This window comes from Chlamydotis macqueenii, chromosome 1 (assembly GCF_036417535.1).
Source record: "Chlamydotis macqueenii isolate bChlMac1 chromosome 1, bChlMac1.mat, whole genome shotgun sequence".
Classification (NCBI taxonomy): Eukaryota; Metazoa; Chordata; class Aves; order Otidiformes; family Otididae; genus Chlamydotis; species Chlamydotis macqueenii.
The window spans coordinates 13,165,677-13,188,297 of NC_141556.1; the positions used below are offsets into that span (position 1 = coordinate 13,165,677).

The 22,621-nt window shown below is 36.7% G+C and overlaps 1 protein-coding gene across 11 annotated transcripts in view; it reads left to right on the plus strand.

Annotated features, from left to right (window-relative positions):
* The window catches only part of MAGI2 (membrane associated guanylate kinase, WW and PDZ domain containing 2), a 757,279-nt gene that overhangs the window by 651,049 nt on the left and 83,609 nt on the right, over positions 1-22,621 (plus strand). For all 11 annotated transcript variants that reach the window (XM_086745852.1, XM_086745763.1, XM_086745773.1 and 8 more), the window contains 2 exons: positions 17,455-17,486; positions 20,474-20,663. In XM_086745852.1, the coding sequence (XP_086601978.1) occupies positions 17,455-17,486; positions 20,474-20,663 (222 nt within the window). The remainder of the gene's footprint in view (positions 1-17,454; positions 17,487-20,473; positions 20,664-22,621) is intronic.

A 22,621-nucleotide genomic window follows, 5' to 3' on the forward strand; every position in this document is an offset into this window, starting at 1 on the left:
TCCACAATAAGTTTCTCTAGCAGAAAGTTTGCTAATATTTTAAAAGCATAAGTGATGATAATATAGCAATAATAATAATACAATTTTTCCTAAAGAATAAAAAAATCATTAAGTAATGCTTCAGGGATTAGTTAGAAAGGTTTGCTGATTATGCGAAATACCACAGTATTGTCTGCATATATTTTAATAGCTTAACTAAATACATTTGTCAATACAAAGTCAACATCTTTTTCTTGCTATCCATGTGAGGCAATTTCTGTGTCCTAAACTGCTTGTTCTCAAGAAATGTGATTATTTTAGGCAACTGGGGCCAAGCAGCGCCTCTCTACTGCACTATAAACACTATCATATCTCTGAGGTAGCGCAGAAGACACCTTAATCTGAGCCTTAAGGAAAAAAAAAAAAGAAACGACCAGTGGAGAAACTTGTTCCTTTTATTTTGTAAATATGATCCTAGTGGGACAGTGTGTCAGATGACCAAGATGCTCTTTTGCATAGCTCTTAAGCCTCACATTACTATTTAACATGTAATGTTCTCAGGAATAACTAAAAGAAGATGGAAAGATTCTGGCAGAGTGATTCAACTGTGTAACCAAAATAAAGGATGATTACATCAATGGGAGGTCCTAGAGCAGGCCAGAGGGAAGTTTGGGGAAAACTCCACAGGGCTTTGATCTGTGGCCAGTGAGAAACAACAAATGTGGTAGAGCCAAAGACAGTCATCTCCATCCAATTTCTGCCCTTCTTCACAAGCTGTTTCCATGTTTTACTCGGGTCCTTCCTCAGTCTGTATGCTTATTGCATGTCATTCTGACTCCTTCATTTGAGCAATTCAGAGAAGCTCTCAGTCTTGAATGTCAGCCTAGTCTTTGAACTTAGCTTTGATTTGAGCAGGAGGTTGGACTAGATGAAATCAAACTGCCCTTCCAATCTAAACACCTGTGTTATTCTATGGTTCTCCATCTTTCTCATGTTTGGGGGCCCAAGGTGCTAAAAGACAGGGTCTCTGACTGAATATAATAAATCACCATCTAGATAATTTTAAACTTTTTTTCCACAGTACTTCTTAGAGGGAAAGAGAAGTTATTTAATCTTATCTCCTTATTACACCATATCAAATATATATATTTATATAAAACAAATATATATTTCTTTATATATGAAAGTTCTTTAGAAATTTATGCGAACAGAAAGAATGAAGACATACTTTTTTATTTCAGCTTGCCAAATGTGTTCATTGAGATTACATACACAGCAAGTTATTCTCACCCTATCATTGAGTGCAGTGTTTATTATATCACATTCCTGAGACATCTCAATGGCTTGTGGGGTTGGCTCTAAAATAGGAACAGCTAGGTAGTCTGATCCCTGATCCAGCTAACATTCACTACATGGACATCAACTGCAACGATTATTTCTACTAAGGTTAATCTTAATTAAGCAAGAGGTTTATCTTCTAACTCATTCATTACATACCAGACCTCCAACTTTATCGATCTCTTTATCCTAATAGAAGCACATTATAATGTGTTGTACTAAAAGAAGAACAAGCTAGATAGAGGTTCAGTCAAAATGGCCCTTTTAAAACAGTCATGTCATGAACATTAATGGTGAATATACATTTTTACAGTTCCCTGTTATCAGGGATCCTGTGTAGATGAGGAAAACAGGCACCTCTGTAGTGGCATTCAGCCACATCTAAAGTAGCTGAAATGAATAATATTCTAAAACAGCCTATTCTTCTCTGATGATTATTAAAGTTTTTAAAGAGTCACCTACTAAAGTTTTATATTTAAATTTCTACTCACATATGGTCAGCTGAATCCCAGCTTAACTGTAAAAAAGTTAGATTTCTAGTCTACACTAGTCAAAATACTTACCTCTGCAGTCACTGGTGGAAAATAGGCACCTAAAGAGCATGATTTACAACATTTTATTCAGTTGTTGCTTAAGCAGCTTGTTCTCTGAGTTTCCCCATCATGCTCCACTGATTACAGAGATGTCTGGCTGAGGACCTTAGCTTAGCTGACCAGCCAGTCAGACAATGGTGCGTGAGATAAGTCCTGCCCACACACCAGAGGCAAGCAGAGAACAAATGAAAATATTGAAAAAAACTATATTATCACAAAAGTTGGAATCTGACTCATGCACTGTAGCTAAGTCTGGAATCCCATTTATGTTACCATAGAAAGTAATCTGGGTTTCTTTAGAAAAGGGAAGTTATAAATGTGGGCTTGCAGAAAACAGATTATTTCAGATCAAATCTATGTTAATATTACAATTTGAATCTAAAATTTACTTGTTTTTATATAATAGACTTGTATGTAAGGCTTTACATGCAACAGCCCCACTCCTTTTTAGGAATGGAAAGAAGTAAAATTAGTATGGCTTATATTGAATTGAAAAATTGGTTAACAGATTAATCTTTTAATATAATTAAAAGTAAGAAATCAGTGAGGTAATTTCTTTTTAATGAACTTCCTCTAGGATAAGTTCTGGACTTTTGACTATATTACACTTTTTATGAAGATCCTGTAAAAAACGTAAAATCAATACTAATAAATTTTGCAGACGGCAGAGAGATTGGTCCATGTCACTGGACAGATGACAAATTACTGATAAAGAACAGTGTAGAATACTTAATAAATCAAGCATCAGCAAACAGGAAGCATTTTTATGCCATCAGTGTAAATTAATTCCTGAAACACAGAGCAGTTGAACATAACATCACAATGAAAAAGGCAAATTTAGCACAATTTCTTAAAATAAAACTTATTGTTTATATATTTTTCTCAGTAAGATGCCATTAGTACACTAATTTATTGTCTTTATTATGATTGTTAACAAAATCAATGAGATCTTGTTCCAGATCTTTTTTCCCTGCTTCTTAAGTTCATATTTGTTTTTCCATCTTTTTTTCCTTTTTCCACATTTACTTCAAAGTTATTATGTGACACTTCCATACACTATTCAAAGATCAAGCCTCTTGCAGGAGTCTTATCTTTAACTGAAATTTCTATTATTGTTAGTAGTGACTTGAAATGTGGGATTTCTCTAGGATTTTCTGTACAGTTCTTCATTAGTAGAAGTAATGGCTGATTCAATTGTCCATGTGCAAGGTAGAGGGAAAGATACTTCCTTAATATCCAGCTCATATAATACGTCTCATTTCCTGTACAGACAATTAAGCATATAATTTCAGAATTTATTTCCTATGAGGAATCTTGCAAGCATTTGTTAATTAAAAGCTTGTAGAAATGGGAGAAAAGGACTTGGCTTGGAAAAAGTGGTCTAAAACAGAGCTGAAAGGTTGGAAACCAGATAGTGAAGAATTAGGGAATCTGAAAAGATATTTTGGGTCATGTAAACAGATCTCTAAGGAGACATGTTGTAGGATGATCGTTTTTTTCAGCAGAGGAAGCACAGTCCCTGACCTACAATACTCTGGGCACCAGAGTCTATAAAACTACTTGAAATATGTTTATGGTTAGCATGAGAATCTCTCAACTTAAAACAGCTACAACCATCCTTTGATCCTCTGTGTCAACTAGATAATAGCAATCTGATGGAGACCATCCATTTGATTTCTTCCAAGCGTGTATGCATGCTACCTTCCTTCCTCTGAGAAGTACCTGGGTCATGCAGGTCCTCCTGCAGTGAAGACAGAGGTCCTCATCATGGAGAGACATTCCCAATGGCTGTGGGATCTGATCAAGTGGAAGAGGACTCAGGGCAGAAAGCTGGAGATCCACAGCCTAATCCAGGAACCTGCTGAGAAGAGCAAGCAGCAGATACATAGGCTACAGCACAGAGGGAGTGGGATGAAAATCTTTTGGGGACTGGCAGGGAATATACAGAGCTTGTAACTCAAGAAGTCATTGATTTCACTGGAAACAAGGACCTGTGATGTAGGGACATAGTGAGCTGTTCAGAAATCCCTTTTGCTTCTATATTCTCCAGCTAATCATTTTACATTTTCTCTATTTGAGAACTTATGTATTTTAGTTATACTATAGTAATGCCTGGTGTTTTGGGTTTTGATTTGATTTTTTATATATATATATGTATATGTATATGTAAATGTAAATGTAAAAGCCTTTGGAGCTGTCCATAAGAAGGAGTCTAGGCAGATCTAGCTTAGATCTTTCGCTAACCTGAGATTCCATCTCAGGTGGGAAGGAAACACCAAATGAAAACCAACTGCATTGCCACAAAATAAAAAGAAATTTCTTCACCAGCATCCCAGGTTGGCATATTCCACACATTGCAGATCAAAAGCTTGAATGCTGGAGCTAAGGACTGATGATGCTTCTCCTCCAACATCATCTCTGTAGCTATTTAAATGGGAGTTAGTAATGAAGAAACAAAATTAAACAGAAATTCTAGGGATTTCAGAGATTTTTACAAAAGGGGAAAGACTTATTACAACAGTTTTATAATTTGGGGTGATAAATCACAAAAATAATATGCATCAGTGTAATTATAAAGTCAGAAAAAGCGCCTCAATTTGGAAATATAATGCTACCACCTTCCCTTTTGCTTTTTAAACTATGAATGTTATATTTGGAAATATACACAGATCTCAAAGAATAATAGAAATAAAAATAAATAATAGTGATTTACAATACAATATTATAAGTAAGAAAACATTAGTTTTCTATATTCAAGATAGTGTTGCAAATTAAACTCAATAAATTCAGGAAAGAAAAAGTCATGCCTCTGAAATTTTTCAGGTGAAGAATCAAACCTAGTCTCTAGAGAGTGAGTATTAATTCTGAAGTATTCACAAGTTGCTTTTTTTTTGCTCCCCAATATTGTCTGAGAGATAAAGAACTGCAGTGTAACAAGATACATATTTTTGTCATTAAATTAAACTGCATCTGTTGCAGAGTGCTGATGTAGGAGTTGCAATTTAGTTGTATTTCTAATTCATTCATACTAAGAAAGGGATGAATAAAAATTAATGACTTGTGTTTGTACACAGAGGTACCCACTTTTATTCATTAATATGTGATAGCTACTTGCACACTGTTTTTTTCAGTTCTCACTACCAGTAAATAGTCTTTACCAGATTAAAGAGAATAATAGATGTTCGTCATGTCTTGGATTTAAGGACATTCTTTGTATAGCAGAATATGCAACTTTCAGAGCATTCTTACTGGAAAAACTCTTCAATGGAGGATCTGAAGTTATTTTTGTCAGCTTTTTGTTTTATATTTGTTAATATGTTCAAACTCCTGCAATAATTTCTGAATTATTAAATTCTGACTAGCTGGGCGTATAATTTTGTTGAAACTAGAATGGGATTGTAATTTGTTTCCTCTAGTCTATGAAATATTAAGTCTAAAACACCTCCTACCAAGATTGAGTCCTAGACCTTTTTAAAAAAATCACCAAAGAGAACATCTGCTGAGAAACAGAGTAACTTAGTCTAGAACTGTCAATTGCCTGATAGATCACTATTAGTGCTCACTAAATATTAGATGGTCAGAAGGTATTTTATCTAGACGTTAACTAGAAATTTCATCTGAGATCTGATTTATTTTTTTACCAATTAAATGTTCAATATATTCTGGAAATGCAGCTGCTTTTCACAAAAATGCCTTTAGTGAATCACCATTCAGCAATGAAAACTCCCTTTATCAGAAGAGCACTAGCAAGCTCTAATTTGAATCAACCTTCTCCTTCGTCTTACTCTGAAGTAAATCATTTGTTGTTGATCCCTGTGACATGAATTATACTTTTAAAATTAGCTCACAAGAGTTAAAAACAAAAACAAGCCAGGGACATATTCCCCTGCAAACTATTTCCTATCCTAGGTAATGAGTATTATACACCAGCAAAACTGTACAGTGACTGGGTAAAGAGCATACAGATCCACCTTTAGTGCCTTTTTATTTACCTGTTCTTTGGGGAACCCCAAGTAAAAAGTATATATCACATCTGATTTGATAACCATCACTGATTAATTGTACTTTTCATCCAAACATAAATTATTTTTTTTTTCTGTGATCATACGGGTATACTGAGGTATATGGGTATAATGAGGAAGATGATGTTTTACAGATCCAAAGGCTACACTCAAGTTTGCTTTCTTATGCAGTAAGTTCTGATTTTTAAAAAAGGAGGTACCCTAGCAAGTCTTTCTAAAAATGCTAATTTTTAAGCTTAGGCTAGCTGTGGCATTCACTGGGTACTTCATGGTTGTCAGCACCGTCATCTTCTCTATTTAACTTCTCATGTTTATATACTGTTCTAATTTTCTCACTATTGAGCGGTTATTTCTGTTATGTTAGACGTATCGTCTAAACCTCAACAGTCTGAAATCGATTTATGTTCCTCAGAGAGACAGAACACTGTCACAGGGGAAAAAAAAATTACCTACTTAAAATTTTTCTTGCTTTTCCTTGTAATACATTTGTTTAGTACTTATCACTTCCCAACTATCTTGTCAGGATCCTTTATCAGCGTCATTTTTTAGTGTTCTGTTCATTAACTTTTCGAAGTACTGCACAGGACTACATGTGACTAGCACACAATCTAAACATCATAAAATTCATATCAATACTGTTCCTCTCTCATTAGACTTAAGGACACAGCCTTTCTTTATGTTAATTGCTCATCTCCAAACCTTCAGGAATTCAGAAAAATGTGACATTTTTCAACCTTTTTTTTTTTGCAAGCCAGGTCATCTTGATCAATTTATCATGCTTTATACTCTTCAGTGTTCTGTACTGCAATATTATTCTGCCCATCAATCATTTCTCTCTCATTTTTTTCCTTCCAGATACTATGGTCTTATGCTAAATCTTCTGAACTTCATGTCATTTTAACCATTGTAATCTAGATCGCTGCAAAGCTTTTACTAATTCAGCTTTGTTCTTCTTGATAAGTATGTCAAATACTGAGAATTACCTCCTGACTGGGTGAACATGAAAGCAAAAAGGTACCTAGTCTCTATTAGGTACATATCAGGTAGACAGTATCTAATCTTCTGCAGCTCAAAGCAAAGTGAATTACCTAGAGGTTCAACCAGGCAACTGAGAGTTTAGAAATTCACTGTTCTTTTCACAGTTTTGTTACTCCTTGGACATCAGCCTTCCACTAACCTCCCTTGCCAAATATTCACCTTTCCTACACTAAATGATATACTTTCACAGCTAAGACTCAACCCTGTAAAATGTGGATAGTGTGATAAGCTTTGTTTTCTCCTGTTAGTCTTTTCTTTCAGTTTCCCACTGTTTGTCAATCTTTCTGTTCTACCTGAATCCCTAGAACCAGGAATAAACTGGTTCATCAAGCTGGTGTGAAGGAGCGGGAAATTGGAAAGAAATTATTACTTTGAGTAACATCTGGATCTGAAGAATCAAATAAGCATGCTATTGCTTATTCCAGCTTCCACCACTGTGGCCAAGTGACAGGATTAACTTTTCATTATGTTGCCATCAAGTGTTTATCATTCCGCCATGCGGTATGAAAATGAGCCAATTATAGTTAACACACCTGAGCTCCTGATACTTCCTATTGTCACAGAAGAGGTTTCAAAGGCAAGTCAATAACGTTCAGAGCCATGCTGACAGCTTAATGCATATTAAACACAAAATTCTGAAGTTACTACAGTGTAATTTAATAATGACAGAAAGGTAGTCAGGTGAAACCAGCAGGCTCTCTCAGTCTCTGTAATTTAACTTATTTGTTGCTTTATGATGAACTTTTGTCCAGTGCTCCCAAACCTCAGAGAAATCAGGAGAAGTGAGACTGAGCTCAGCTCTGAGCTCACTGACATCCAGGACCATTTGAGATGCACTGTGCTGTCAAGAAATCGTCACTGGAATGGCAATACTCAGTGGGAGACTGAGAGAGATTGTCCAGGATGACAACTGAAGCTCTGAAGTCTCCCATAGATTCTGTGTCATATCTGCCAGTTCAGCACAGATTTCTGAGTAACATAAGGTATGGCACCCTTGAGACGAGACCTGTGCTTGTGCATCTGCTTTAAGTTCTTAATTCACAGACTGTGGCATCAAAATTTAGTTCTCTGAGTATCAGTGTCTAAATTTGGTGCAGGTGTCTATGAGTCCATTATTACTGATGGGGGCTTCAGTAAACTGCATAAATGTAGGTACCCTATACTAATTGAGATGCCCTTGTGTATTCCACCTCACCTCCCACCCATAGGTGCTTTGTCACAGCTGGCAACACTGTGAGGATACATATTCCAACCCAAAAGACACTAGACAGTGATGCAACTGAGCTGATATCTGAAAAACTATTCAGGACAAACAACAGAGTCCAGACAGTTTTTCAGGTCACTGCGAGGTTGCCGCCTCTGTTTGATTAGCTGAAATCTTTCTCAGTTCTCGGCTGTTCTACCTCAGTTGCATGGTTCGCCACAGCTTCCAATGTGCTATTTTTCTGTCTCCGATTGAGTGGAGCATGGCATTGCAAGGTCTCCCATTCAGAAATAGTCATGGGCACCAAGGGCATTTCCCTACATGTACCTATTTTTATTCTTTCAGTAGGGATTTTTCTGGTCACTGTTTCAGATACAGGATTAGCTGGTTTTCAAATAAGGATCAGGAGACTGAAAGGGAAATCCTGGGAACAAGAAGTATGTGAGAGTTTGGGAACAGGCATCTGAAGAAGGAGGTAGCTGCAAGAAAACATGGATGCAATGAAGGAATTTAGAAGAGGAGGAAATGATAGCATAAACGTCAACACTAAATATCTGATAACTCCTTTTCGTCTGTGTCTTAATATCAAGCTTACATATAAGAAAAAGAATGAATTTATTATAGAATATTTTCCCCCACATACTTGGTGAAGACTTTTCGTGAATGTATTTTCATGAAAAGGACTTTAGGACAGCGTACAAACAACTTGCACTCCATCTACATTTTAACGGAAAATATTGAGAACGTGCCTTGATATTCATCAAAGTGACATGCCATAATGTAAACTGGGATTTCTGTAATGTGCTTAGAAAGTGTAAAAGCTTAAATGGGAGCAGATTCTAAACAAATGAAAGAGCAGAGACACTGGCATAGTTAGGCAGAGTTTCTGACTGTCAGAGAGCTCTGAAAATACAGTGCATTATTCCAAAAAGTTAGTTTTGAAGCTTAAATTAGCTTTCAGTAAAGCCAGGCTGAGTTGTCAGACATATCCTCAGCAAGTGTACAGAGGCTTCATGGGTATGGCAACACTCACAGGCCCTTCCAGAAGCAACAGTCAGGAGCCGTCAGGACTCTGAAGACTCAATTTATATTCTAAATTATGTTGCTGATTCAGTGTGTGTGACATACATCAGTCTTTTCACCTTGCTGTGTCTGCTCTGCTCGGGGAGTGTTGCATGCAACGATATGTTTGCCCAAGATGATGCCTTACTTGCTTTACAAGCTCTTGCAGTATTAAAGCAGCACAGCAGAGAGCACAGTCCCTAGCCTGGACACATGAACTAGCACACCAATTTTAGCAGCAGTCATTGGACAACACACTTGAGCAAATATGGAGGTTGTCCAGGGAAAATTTCCTTCTGTTAAACAAAAGGTTCTTTTTCTTGTTTGAACAGAAAACTAACCTTGACCTTTTCAAGATTTTGGAGGGTTTACAGCTTGTCAGCAAACTTCTGAGGTCTCTTTCTCCACTCATCATGTGTTAGTACCTGGCACGCAGACTTTAGGTAATTGTGTTAGTATTTACATAAAATACATATATTATAGACTTCAGTGAGGAAAATGATAGTTCATCCAGTACTACTTGCAGCTGGAAATCATAAACCAGGATATGGACCTAAGGACTTGAACTTTTAGCAGGAACTTCTGTAATAAAAGGCAAGAGACAAGGTTCTTCCTCTCTTCCATAAGATATCTTTTTCTACTCCAGGTCAAGCTGTCCCAGTAAAATCTGTTCTGAATTTTACTGTAGCAGCATTTTCTCTATTCAAAGACATGATTGGCTTCAGATAATACAGTTTGCTATCAACAAGGAAATAAATCTGTAACAGTGTAACAGTGTTCTGGTAGTAGGTACCAAAAAAGAGATGAAAGTTCCTATAAAAGTGTCACCTAATGATACGTTCTACAGGTGTTTAGTATCAAACTTTGTCTGTGGAAAATAATCTATTCTTGTTGACCATATACAAAGCTACTTCTTAAAAAAAAATGTATTTCTCATTTCCAGAAATTATTGTAGAGATTTTTATTAAAAATCTTTCCCTGACAATGTTGCATTTCTCTCTGCACCGTTTAGCTGTGATCCAGAAATCCTCTGCTTCACGTCCAGATTAATCAGGAGATGATATTTAGCTTGTTGTATTTTTCTAGTTTCATAAATTATTTTAAATCTCTCATTGATAAGCAATTCACAGAGTTGTAGCAGCCAAGCAAAATAAATAGCTGCACATCCATTAGAATGTAAATTAACTCATTACTATGCCAGCTTCTGACCTTTCCTGATGACTGTATTCTTCCTAAAAAAGACTCATTGCCATTCATGAAAGTGAAAAGTTAATGGTAGCTTGAGATTCTCTGGTCTATTTTAGAGGAAATTCTCATAGACACAGGTGACCGGTGAGGGTTCCAGCTTGAGCAGCAAGTATTTGTGTTATTCATTACTTTGAATAAGTATCATTTTTCTAATTATTTATGAAGATCTGAATATTGTTGAAAAATTCTTGCTTAAGAAGGCTAGGTCCCTGAAACTTCATGAACTGCACAAAAAGTGCTCTTATGTATAAAAAGCTGAATATTGATTTAGTGCCTGACCTCACAGTCAATTAAGTTTTTGTATCAGTTCTATAGACCTCAGTGAGATGAGACCAGGTTTAATTTCCTACAGTACTCCTCTACCTCCACATCATTTATGATAAACTTCTCCATCTTGCACTTTATGCTACTCATCAAGAAATCTGAAAGTTTGAAGGCAAGAAATGTAGACTTGGACTCATGAAGCCCCCAGATCACCTGGAGAAGAGATGAGCCACAGAAGGCCACCCTTCTGTGTCTCATCATGGGGTCTGAAGATCCAACTGACCTTCCTGTGAACCGTATCTGCTCTTTGCCTTGCACCTTCATAGAGTGATCATCTGTAGGCAGAAATGCATTCGTTCTTTGGAGTCAATTTTCACAGGTGTAGTAGGCCAAAGATAAGGAAAAATAGTGCTGATTTGGACTGGGGCACTACTTCTGTAGCAGTCTCACATGGGTTGAGATCAGGAGCAATGGAGCAGTGGAGCATAAAGAAAAAGCCACCACAAGCAACTGCTGAGGATCAGTTTGTACCACTGTGAGTCTCTTTCAGGCAAAATTGTTTAATAATATCTGGGGATATGTATATAACCCTAAAGAAGACAGACCTGTTTCACAGTTTTCTTAATCTGAAGCTGCATCTGATATAACATCTGAGGATTGTAACCAGCCTTCATCTCAGTGCAGCACAGTGTTACGTCAGGTACTTGCCATGCTGCCAGTGTGTAGCCTACTGCAAGGGAAAAGACACCGGGTCTAACCCCGTATGATGTTGTGGGCCTGATCAAACATGATGGGTCATTCATCTCACTCTGATCTGGAATGTGTTGATTGTTGACCCATTGCATCGGGTGCCAACCCGACCAAAGACCAAATGGATCCTCCACAGCATGGCACCGTCACTCTGAAGGACAACTGACAACAGGACTAGCTAACTGTGCTTGAAGAGATAGAGCTCCCAGTCTTCTTACATCTACTCTTTATTTCAAGGTAAATCAACTTTTTGTTGTTGCTAGAGTAAGAGCCCAATTCTAAAAGCTGTTTGAAGAGAAACCTTTGAAAAAATACTATGTATTAATAGTTGATTTTATTAGAAATGGAACTACTAATTGCCATTCTCTATACATCATCTAATATTTTAAATATGATGTGACCGGTTCAAGCTTTTTATCACCTGCTTGTTTTCATAAGTATTATTTCCATCTATTTTAAGTCATTGTTTCCTTTTAGATTTTGTTTACTGCAGTATATAAATTAATTGATTTTACGTGTTCTCATTGATTGGGTTTGTTTTCCTGAAAAGGGGAAAATATTTGAAGAATAATTGAATTAATGCTCTATATTTGTTCTATGTACACACACAAAAAAAAAATTATCTCTCTCACCAGTATTTTTGGAATTTTAGCCAGAGGATATTTTCCATCTTAATGCGTGAGCCTAATTATAGCTTGAGTTCTGTGCACCTAATCCAACCACAGCTAGTACAGCTCAACAGAAGGTAAACATACAGAAGGAGAAGCCAGATGTAACATGAATGGTAAGAAACAGTTCCCTGCATCCTGCTAATGGTGTACACTGTGAGTCTGAACTCTCAGAGAAGTTCTCCACTGTCACATCCATTTGAAGTCAGTGGGTATTTGACACCTCTGGAACTGAGGCCTCCATGTAGGCAACTGATAGACATCTCAGGGATCCCAGTAAGAGAGAAAAAAGGCACAGGGAAAAAAAAAATCTGTTACAGTAAATTTATACAGTAACTTTCTAGAAAGGAAAACTTTTGCTGAATTGAAGTGTTGTCACATGGACGTTGATAAGATGCCCATGGAGTCAGTTAATGCTCTGAGAGTGCTCATCAGCCATCTGTTCACTGGCTTCCAAGCATCTACGTGAGAAAGGTTTGTGGAGTGCTTGGGACAGCTTTGGTTAGGAAGCCACATGCAACACGGCTTTTTTAGCACAAAAAAAAAAAAAAAAAAAAAAAGCCCAGCAAAAGCTCATGGGCAAAATATTTGCTGTATCGTCAGCGCAACAAGTGATGTGGAGGGAAGTTGACATGCCTTGAACTTTGCTGTGGATTAAAAGGCTTTATCTTTGATGCTGTTGAGTTCCTCCCTGCAGCACTACGACACACTGTCACTGCAGAAATCAAACTGTTCCCAGGCTTCAGTTTAATTATACATACATGTCTGCCACAGAGGTGAACGTCATTAAAGGTCTCATGGTTTAGCAATACTTACGTTATGTGATTTTATAGTCTTAAGAACTTTTCAGGAATCAATACAAAATAGTGAGAATAATGGAGATGGCATATAGGAAAAAGCATCCACATGGCAGCAGACTAATAATCAAAGGCTGGTTTTGTATCACTGACATTACAAGATATGCCATGTTCAGGAAAAAAAAAATAAATAAAAAATAAAAAATCAAGACTCTGTCTTGCAAATGCTCTAAGTCCTGTCTGATACGCTGCTTTTAGAAAACTAAATTTTTCAACACTAAATACTGTCTGAAGTGTACGGCGTGTGAAATTTTTAAGCATATTTTATGACAAAAGCATAGTTAAGTTTGTATATAAGAAGGAATAGATACAATGAGTGTAATGTGATTTGTCTTTTGTTATAGGATATCTTCATCGAAAAGGAGAAGTGCAGTAAACTGAAGCTGGAATTTGCCTTGATCTGAAAAAAAAAAGAAAAAAATATATTTTTTTCCCCCAAATACAGTTGAATCCAAAATTTGTTTTCTGTTACTGTTTTTTTTAGTAAAGTTACACCATCACAGCTCTGATTTCCAGGGAAGCTTATTTGGGAAGGTGATAAATACAATTTAAAAAGCCATGTCAAAAATAATTTTTCTAACACTGCTTTATAAGAAAATGTATTTCTGATTTTTAAAAGCATATGGTTGTTACTGTACCTCAGCTTATTTATTTAAAATGAAACAATTAAAATTTCAGTAAAGGCATTGGCCACCAGCTGCTGTAACTTATTACAGTTTAAATGGCCAACATTGAAAAATAGATCATTATATTCTCAAAACTAACTTTGGAGAAGAATGTGAGGTTATGTATTTTATTCTCTCATGTTTACACGTTACATTACTTCACACTAGGTCATGTCCATGGTATTTTCCTGCTAACACCTGCCTGAGGGGTGGTAGGTGCTCCTTGACGCAGGCCAGTAACACCACTCTCCTTTCCAAAACTAATTCAGACCTCTACTGCTGCCTTTACAGGGAGTGTTAATAAAGATTTATTTAAAACTGCTAGAAAGATAAGGGAGTCTTCAGAAAGTGAGCCACAAGTTACGTGGTGAAGCTTATTATAAGAAGGGATGGCTGTCAGGCACATGGGTGAGCATGGAAGAACAGTCTGCAGGAAATACTTTTAGGTGAATCTAAGTTGGCTTTTATTATTTCATATTTTTAAAGTGTATGTGAATATGAGGGTGAGGGTTGTTGATATGTATATGTGTATAATACTCTCAGCTACTCAAGTTTTTATAGAAGACATCACAAATTAGACAGTAGGGGGTTGGGAGTTTGGGGAGGGAGAAATGGAAATCTGGAAGTGGGATAAGAGGTTGTAAGAGCTTGTCCAGTATGTGTGCCTAGTTAGATGTGAGCTGATTAGAAGGTTGAGCAGAATTAGTACTGTATTTACACTCAAGAGAAGTTGAAATCTGCAGTCTTTGGAGAACAAATTTAAGTCTTGCCTCTAAACCAGTATTGAATTGATGCCAGTCTGCCGGCGGCTGTCATTCAGGTGGGACCGCACTCTCTCTGGTGGGGAATACTCACAGCATGTGATGAACCAGGGCCAGAAAGTCAAGGGAAAATCTAGTGTTGTGAAGCGAGGTCAAACTAAATCAAAGCCTACTGCTGCTCATTGCCAGCTGTAGATGTGGCTGCAGAAGGCTGACACTGTTGCGTATGCACTAAATACACGTTATTAGGATATATTCTTCAGGTGAGCTTCTGAGCCTCAATTTTCTACATGTAGAAGATTGGGTCCCGTACTTATGCAGAACAATATTTAAAGGTGAACATTAGAAGGGAGCAAGCAGAATACGCAGGAAAGTGCATTTTGCTTTTATGCTTTTTTATGTGATGTTTCTGTTACACTTACAATGTACTACATATGCATTGCACTCTTGATTCTTGAATTTGGAGGAATGGTTGCATGTATTTAAATATCAGTGATAATTCTGGACATGTTTGGTTCACAACAATTATCCATAATCAGTATCATGTTAAGTAACTGATAATGCCGTACATTGTCTAAAGGTCAGTTTTGTTTAGATTGGGAAAACAGCTGTTTAGATCTCCTGAGAATACAGGTGTTATGTGAGGCAACATTAAAATTGCCATGAAATACATGAAAGATATAAGACAGGGTTTGCTTTATGGAACTAGGCCTTCATCTGTTTAGTCTAGCACCTAGTCTGTGACGTAGGTGAGAGACCATTTCATCTAACATGAGATCTTGGTCTAATAGTTGAATTTAAATCCAAGGAATGGATTTTCATACTAGTTCCAAGGTTTGTTACCATTAGAGATTTTTGCTTCTAACATGCTTTTGTACACATGTGGATATCCAACACTTTTTTTTAATCTCGCTTTGGTTCTTTTACCTCCATGGCGTCCTATATTTGTTAGTTTTCTTAACATAATTTCATGCTATGTGAATAAATATTGCCTTTTATTTTTTTGGAGTGTAGATGTTGTCATTTGTATGTTGCAGTCTGTGCCCATGGCCTCCAAGCTAAGTATGAGCCTACGTTCTCCTTGTTTGGATAATTGATTTTTTTCAGTTGAGGAGGAGTTTTTTTAAATCTTCACTTGATGTATATGTCATTATTTATCTGATTTATAAATACTTATTATATTTTAATTGATATTAAAATTTTCTGATAAGTGCAGTAAAACATATTTTTAGTTGGAAATAGTAAATAAACAGGAAAAAAATGACCTTTCAGTTTGACCTGACAATAGGTTATGTGAGATGCACCAGTACCAATGGGGAGGGAGTGTTACCTCTACCAATATTTTCCGAACACCAAATCAGGGTATTTAGTTGATTGGAGATACCTTTCAGCAAACCTCCTTGTTTCAAATCTTACCTTTAGTTCAGAGAGGAATATTAACTTACACTCTTATTAGCTGTCCAGAACAACAGCACGTAGTAAAAAGGTAGTCATCTGCCATCCAAGAAGTTATTAAATAAGTTTCCACTACAGAATCTTTAATACTGAAGGTGATGTACAAGCCAGATCTATACAGAATGCCTATTATCTCAGCTTGCATTTACAGATGGAGAGAAATCTGTCTACTTGTTAATATAGCAGTTTTTATCCAGATACTGTAGAGTTAGTAAACATACACCTTGTATTACTCTTCTGAATATACTTTTTGTTTAAAAGCACTATCAGCTTGTACATCAGCATTACAAAACAGCCAGTGTTTCCTGCAAATAGCTCAAGTCCTTTTTCACTCCAAGACTTTTTCAGTCTAAATGAATTAGACATAATGGCAGAAAATAATTACCTCATTATTGCAGAATTCTAGGAATCTTAAATAATATGTACAAGTATAATTTTTATTGTGATTTTTCTGTAGAAAGATACTTTTCCTAGTGTTCTCATTGTTTTAATTTTTTTCTAGACTCACCTTAGAAAAAGATTACTACTCTTACAGTTTAATTCATTTTTTGAATGAAAGAGCAGCTTTCTATTAGATGTCTCAGTTTAAGCCCCATTTCTGTTTCTGACAAAACAAAGGAACTCTTTGCTATTAGCTTTTAATCTTACTCAGGAAGGTCCACAGCCTTTTTTATTTAACCTGCTATTAAACTAAGAATGATTTTTTTTTTAATGAAAGCTATGCTGAAAGCTGGTATTTTTAAAAACGTGAGCCAATATTCTTTGAAATGCTTTTTCTTTAATATTTTGTAAGTTTTTTAACATTGTGCTACGTAAGAACCATGTTTACAGTAAGTGCTCCAAATTATCTCCTTATATGAAAAGCACATATCTGGAGTTTTGAATATTTTTAAGCTACAATAGTTGAAATTCATGAAAGTCACTAAAACAAGTTATCAGCCAATAACCAAGGAAAAAGAGATAACTAGTTGTGTAGAAGAGGTAGTCATGTCTGGCCACTTGCTAACTATGCCAAAAAAAAAAACCAGAACAGTATCAAAACAAGCAACCCTCCCAACACTTAGCAACCTTATCTAGACAGAAGAAACACTTATTTCTTTCCAGACTTTTCTTCTAAAAAAATCTCTTGTATTATTAGGTTTTGTTGATGGGATGTTCTGAATTGCTTCTTCTTAAAGGTGCGACTGCATTTGACACATCAATACCAGGTCATTTGGTGTCTTATCCAATGTCCACCAAGACATTTGGAAGTCCTTTTGTTATTTTAATTTCAACCTAATTCCATGCTGTTTGTAAAGTATGGCAATGATCTCAATAGCTCCACTTGCAGATATATATATATATCTATGCATATATATATATATATTTGCATATGTTTTTGTTAGAAATTATCCTCTGTGGTTTGTGTTTTCACCCCTTGTGTGTAGAGAATTTTCATGTATATCAATATTATCTGCAGACCTGAATGAGAATGGGAGCATAGGCACTACTTAGCCTCCACTCTTTATGTGTCAGAAAACTCTGCTAATGTTATTTTTCGTTTATTTCAGGTTTCTTTTCTCCATGGAAAACTCCAAAGCCTGTAAGTTCCCTTTCAAAATTTTACACATTGAGTTCATAAGATGACTATCATTCAAAACAAATTTCTGTAGACTTTCATCTAACCCTCCTGTTCCCAGCTTATGAGACACCTCTCAGCAGTGCCCCTGCTCTAGGTGAGACAGCATCAGGGGTGGCCTCATTAATAAGATCTGAAGATCTGTTGACTTGGAGCCTGCCAGCAGCAGTTTGGAGAAAGGAACATCTCAACATTAAGATGGATGTCAAGAACTGGAAGTGCAGTGGCTCAAAAATGAGGGGTCTGGAGGAAAAGGCAGCAGAGGTCCTGAGCAATGAGGCCAGTCTAGTCGGCCTTCTAGGTGGCGATCTCTTTGAAATGGACAACATACACTTCTTCCGGTTTACAAGTGGCTTGAATTAACATCCTTGAAGTGATTGTTATTCTTTCTTGTGTTAGTAGATCTAGACCTATAAATAGTCACACTTCAAGTGAGAGCTTGGACTAAATAACTTACTGAGGTGTCTTCTAACAAACATTTTTCTGTTTCTGTGATTTTGACATTAAATCCCAAGGTATGAAGACCTTTTGGACTGTAAGACTGTAAGCAATGACTGTATTTATTCTGTTGACATCACTTTATATTATTTTTTGAAGTTGTGATAACATTCACAGTGTAAAAAGAAATCATAAGCTGCTAATTTTGGTTGTCTGGTTTGTTTTGTTGTTTTGGTTTTTTGTTTGTTTGTTTTTATTTTGGCTATTTCATTTAGATTGTAAAGACCTTAAAGTAGTGTTTGTCTCTCTTCAGAAGTGTGTAGAGGGAAAAAGAGCCCTGACACTGCCTGAAGGTTTCCAAGAGCAATAGAAATAACAATAGTAATATTTTTCAAAGGATTTATAGCTTGCTTATTTGGAAGGAGTGGGTATGTTGAATCTGGACAGCTTAACATCCTCTCATATGGATCATGGCATGTTTAATGCATACCAAAATAAACTTTGTAGCCTTTCAAGTACAAATAGAAATTAATTAATCAGCTGATGCAACTCCATCAGACTGCTTGCAAAACACTAAGTGACTATTTAACTAACAGATATGGGTTTGGGAGATAGAATTCCCCTTTGTGTTTGTCTGATATATAACTATTTAAGTTAGCAGATATCTCCATATGTCACTGTATTGCACAGGATCTACATACGGGATCTATAGTGCCCTCTTATATCACATCCCAGTTGCTGTCTTTTGTATCTAACACAAAATAAATGTGTCTTTCTTGAAGAACATTGGGGAATATTGAATACAGTATTCCATATCTTCATCATTAGCACTTCATAGCACTCTTTCCTTTCTCAACTTAAGTATCATACCCAACACATACCCAACTCATGGTGCGTGAGAGTCATCCTATAATTGACTGAGATACCTAGATCTTTCTTTTCTTCATTGTTTCTAATGAACCAGCCCTACTTACTACTGAAACTCTGGCAGAAACACAGCTTGAATTATAACACTACTCTGTATAAGGAATGAGATCCTCAACAACTTAAAATGGCCAATATCCATAATCTGTTTGTTTTGAATTATGAAGCTACGAATGTCAGATCACCTGGGATGTACAGAGTGATAGTTACTCAGCATGTTCACCAGGAGGACTCTAAAACATGTGTAGTTCCCACATACTTGGTGTGGAAAATGTCTGATGCTGTTAATCATCAGAATAGAGAGCAAAGCCTACCTGCTGAGCCAAACACCTTCTGCAACCGAGGAACTAAAGGCAAATTATAATCACAGAATTTGTACAGTAAATTTGCTGTAAACCTGCAACCATCTTTGACAAGACACTGCGGATACAACACTAGAAGTCAGTGGTATTTAATTACAGTTCAGTTTGTTTCCGAGAATCATTTTTTGTATAATTAGCTGATTGTTGGGTTATGTGCGAGACCACACTGTTCTGGAAGCTTCACCACCCTTTGCTTCAGGAGGGCTCACAGGAAAAGCCAAATGTTTGTTTCCTAGCATAAACATTTGTGTTTTGTTTAACATAGCCTCTTCAAATATATTTGCTGATGCAATTTAATTAGTAGCCAACTCTTTCAAAAAGAAAAATGCAGATCCCCAAGTCTTCTTTTGCACTGTCCATCATATTATCTCCTTTCTGGCTTGATGTACTTGTGAGATCTCTAAGGGCAGTCTTGAAGAAAACGTGGACTGAGGCGGCTTTCATGCATAGATAATACATTGCTGTGTGCTTCTCTCCTGTAAGTGATCCGGAAGAGCTGAAAAGCTTATCCTGCTCTTGGGAGTTTAGGTGGATGATGTCAATGTATTTTTTAATGAAGAAAGAAATCATTAGAAATGAAAAATATTCTATCAGACTAATGCCAACTTTTCTCTCACCGTGTTCTGTATTTTATCATTGCACATTTGACTATCACTAGATGCTAAAATACTTGTTGTAATAATTTTCCCTTTTTTTTTTTTTCTTTTTCTTCAATTTAAGTTGTAAATTCTGCTCACTGTTACCATAATCTACTTCTTGCTGGGCAGCTAGCTATTTTTATGCATTCCTAAAAGATACAGCATTAAGATCATTCAGTAACTACCCAGTCTGGCCACTTCTTTGTTAAGCGCTACTTCTAGTTATGTGTTTTAATGATTCTGATAATTGTATCTTCACAGACGCACAGATTCCACCTTTAGCAGAATAACTTCCAATAGCTCAGTGCATTCTATGAGAGGCAGTCAACATGCTTCTGGGGTAACGCTGGGCCCTAATCCACATGGGATTGTATTGTCTGAGAAAGCACGCATCTTCCCATGAGCAACAAATTAACAAGTAAATTTAACCAAGTCATTTTATAAACAGCACAACACATACCTTTCATCTCAAAAGGCAGCAAACAGATTTGTTAATTTTACAAAACACATCCTCAGCTGGATGGTCTCATCATGGAAATCACAGTTTTAGTAAAACTTCATCTTTATTCTCTGTATGTTTTTATTCCAGATGATGGAACGATGGGAGAATCAAGGCAGCCCTCAAACAAGCCTGTCTGCTCCAGCTATGCCACAGAATATTCCCTATCCACCCACTCTTCACAGGAGTTCATTTCCCGATTCCACAGAGGCCTTTGATCCACGAAAACCTGACCCATACGAGCTGTATGAGAAATCAAGAGCTATTTATGAAAGTAGGCGTAAGTGAAAGCCCTGTTCACCCTGCTGACCATTTAATATTTTAAGCTTTTGCCTATGAATGTGTCACTGCTGACATAATTTTCTGTTATTATCTTTTGCAATTTAAAGCAAGCAACTATAATCCCAGTTAATAGAGGCCATTATAAATTATTCAAAATTTTTACACTTACATATTTTCCTAGATCTTGCCTAGATTCTAAAGTTAGACTTGCTTAAGCTTTTCTCCTTGTGTTTTTGCTCTCCTCATTTTGATTGTTAAATCCTTAGTGAAGAATAATATATGTGCCACCACATTTTAATGGAAAACTTTTCTCGATTTTATTCTCCATCCCTGGAAACATTCAAGGCCAGGTTGGACAGGGCTCTGAGCAACCTGATCTGGTTGGAGATGTCCCTGCTCCTTGCAGGGTGGTTGGACTAGATGACCTTTGAAGGTCCCTTCCAACCCTAACTATTCTATAATTCTATGATTCTATATCCCTTGGTCATGAATAACTGCCTTCCAACATCTCTGTTCTCCCAGACATTTTTGTTTCATTAATGCCATAAGCACACATTGTAGCAAATTAAATTCGTCAAGCCTTTGGTTGCTATTATTCTCTACGTAACGCTAGTGTTTCCTGAAGTGAGAAAAATAACAGGCAGGAAATCCATTACTGAGTCAAGAAATTGTCATCTAAATTGAGTTTATAGGAGAGAGAGTTTCAAGATAATACACACTTAGTTTCCTACCATATGGCTGTGTCAGGTTGGTTATCTTCCGTAAAGACTTATCCTTAAAGTGCACAGGAAAAGTTCAGCTACTTTGAGGTTTTTTAAGTACTTCTTATCTCAGAGCAAGTTTGCTTTATCTCCTGGCAAGACCGGAAAAGAAGGAGGGTCATCTTCTAAAAATAGTGCAAAGAAGTGAACAGTCGTGACCTGGAAAACTCAAAAAGAAAGAGATCCTGCCAGATTTTTGTTTCTCTCACAGTGAGACTCTGTTATTAAATAGTTCATTTTCATACTGTTATAGCTCTGAATTTCTGTGGATCCTTTTATCAGAGGATCTCACCGCAGTCAGCACTCACCAGGACCTCATCAAAGCCTTCTGATTCCCTGTCAGCGAGTTGAGCAAGTTACGCATCACAGTGTAGTTCTGTGAGGAGCGCAAGCAACATGACTTGGAACAGAGCAAGGAGCCCAAGGAGCCTGATTCACAAGGTTTTGCTCTAGCTGCTAGGTGTGCTCATCCCTAATGATAGCAAGAAAGGGGCTTCAAGCCCAAAATCTCCATGAAAAAGGATTATTTTCATTCTGCAGGAGTGTTTTTTCCACCTTAAGCATGTGAACGACCTGCATGACCCTGTGCAACAGGGAGATTTCAATTTTTAATGATCACATATGAATTACAAAGTACTACTGCTTCCTCACTGGGAATAGTTTTGTAGAGGCAGTTCTACCAATACAGCTATGAGACAAATCAAATGGTGCGTTAGTACAAAAGCAGAGTGCAACTCTATTTTCTATGTCGTAGCTCCTTGAAATTTTTTTTGTCATGAGTTAGCTGTCAGCTTTTGCCTGTTAGCTGTCACCTGCCTCTGTCACCCATCATCTGCACTCAGTAGCACCAAGTAGCCAAAAATGAGCATAAAGTGTTTCCAAAGAGTGATGAAGATTATCATGTCATCCAAACCAACTGCCTAAAAATAAAAGAAGATAAGTTGTTTTCTACTTTCTTTCTCTTTCCTCTCTGTAGCTACATCTCTCCCTCTCTGCTTTTTTTTTTCCCCCTCCACTTATTTGTTCTGCCTACTAAAGAGAAGATTTCTGCTGTAAATATTGTTTTGCAAAATTCAGAAATGGAGGAGATCTGCTCAAGTAACTGGATTGGTTTTCCTTTTTCCGTCCAACTATTAATTTTGCATTTCTTAAAAGCAAATCCTTTAACTCCTTTCTCCTTATGAAAACCCTTAGA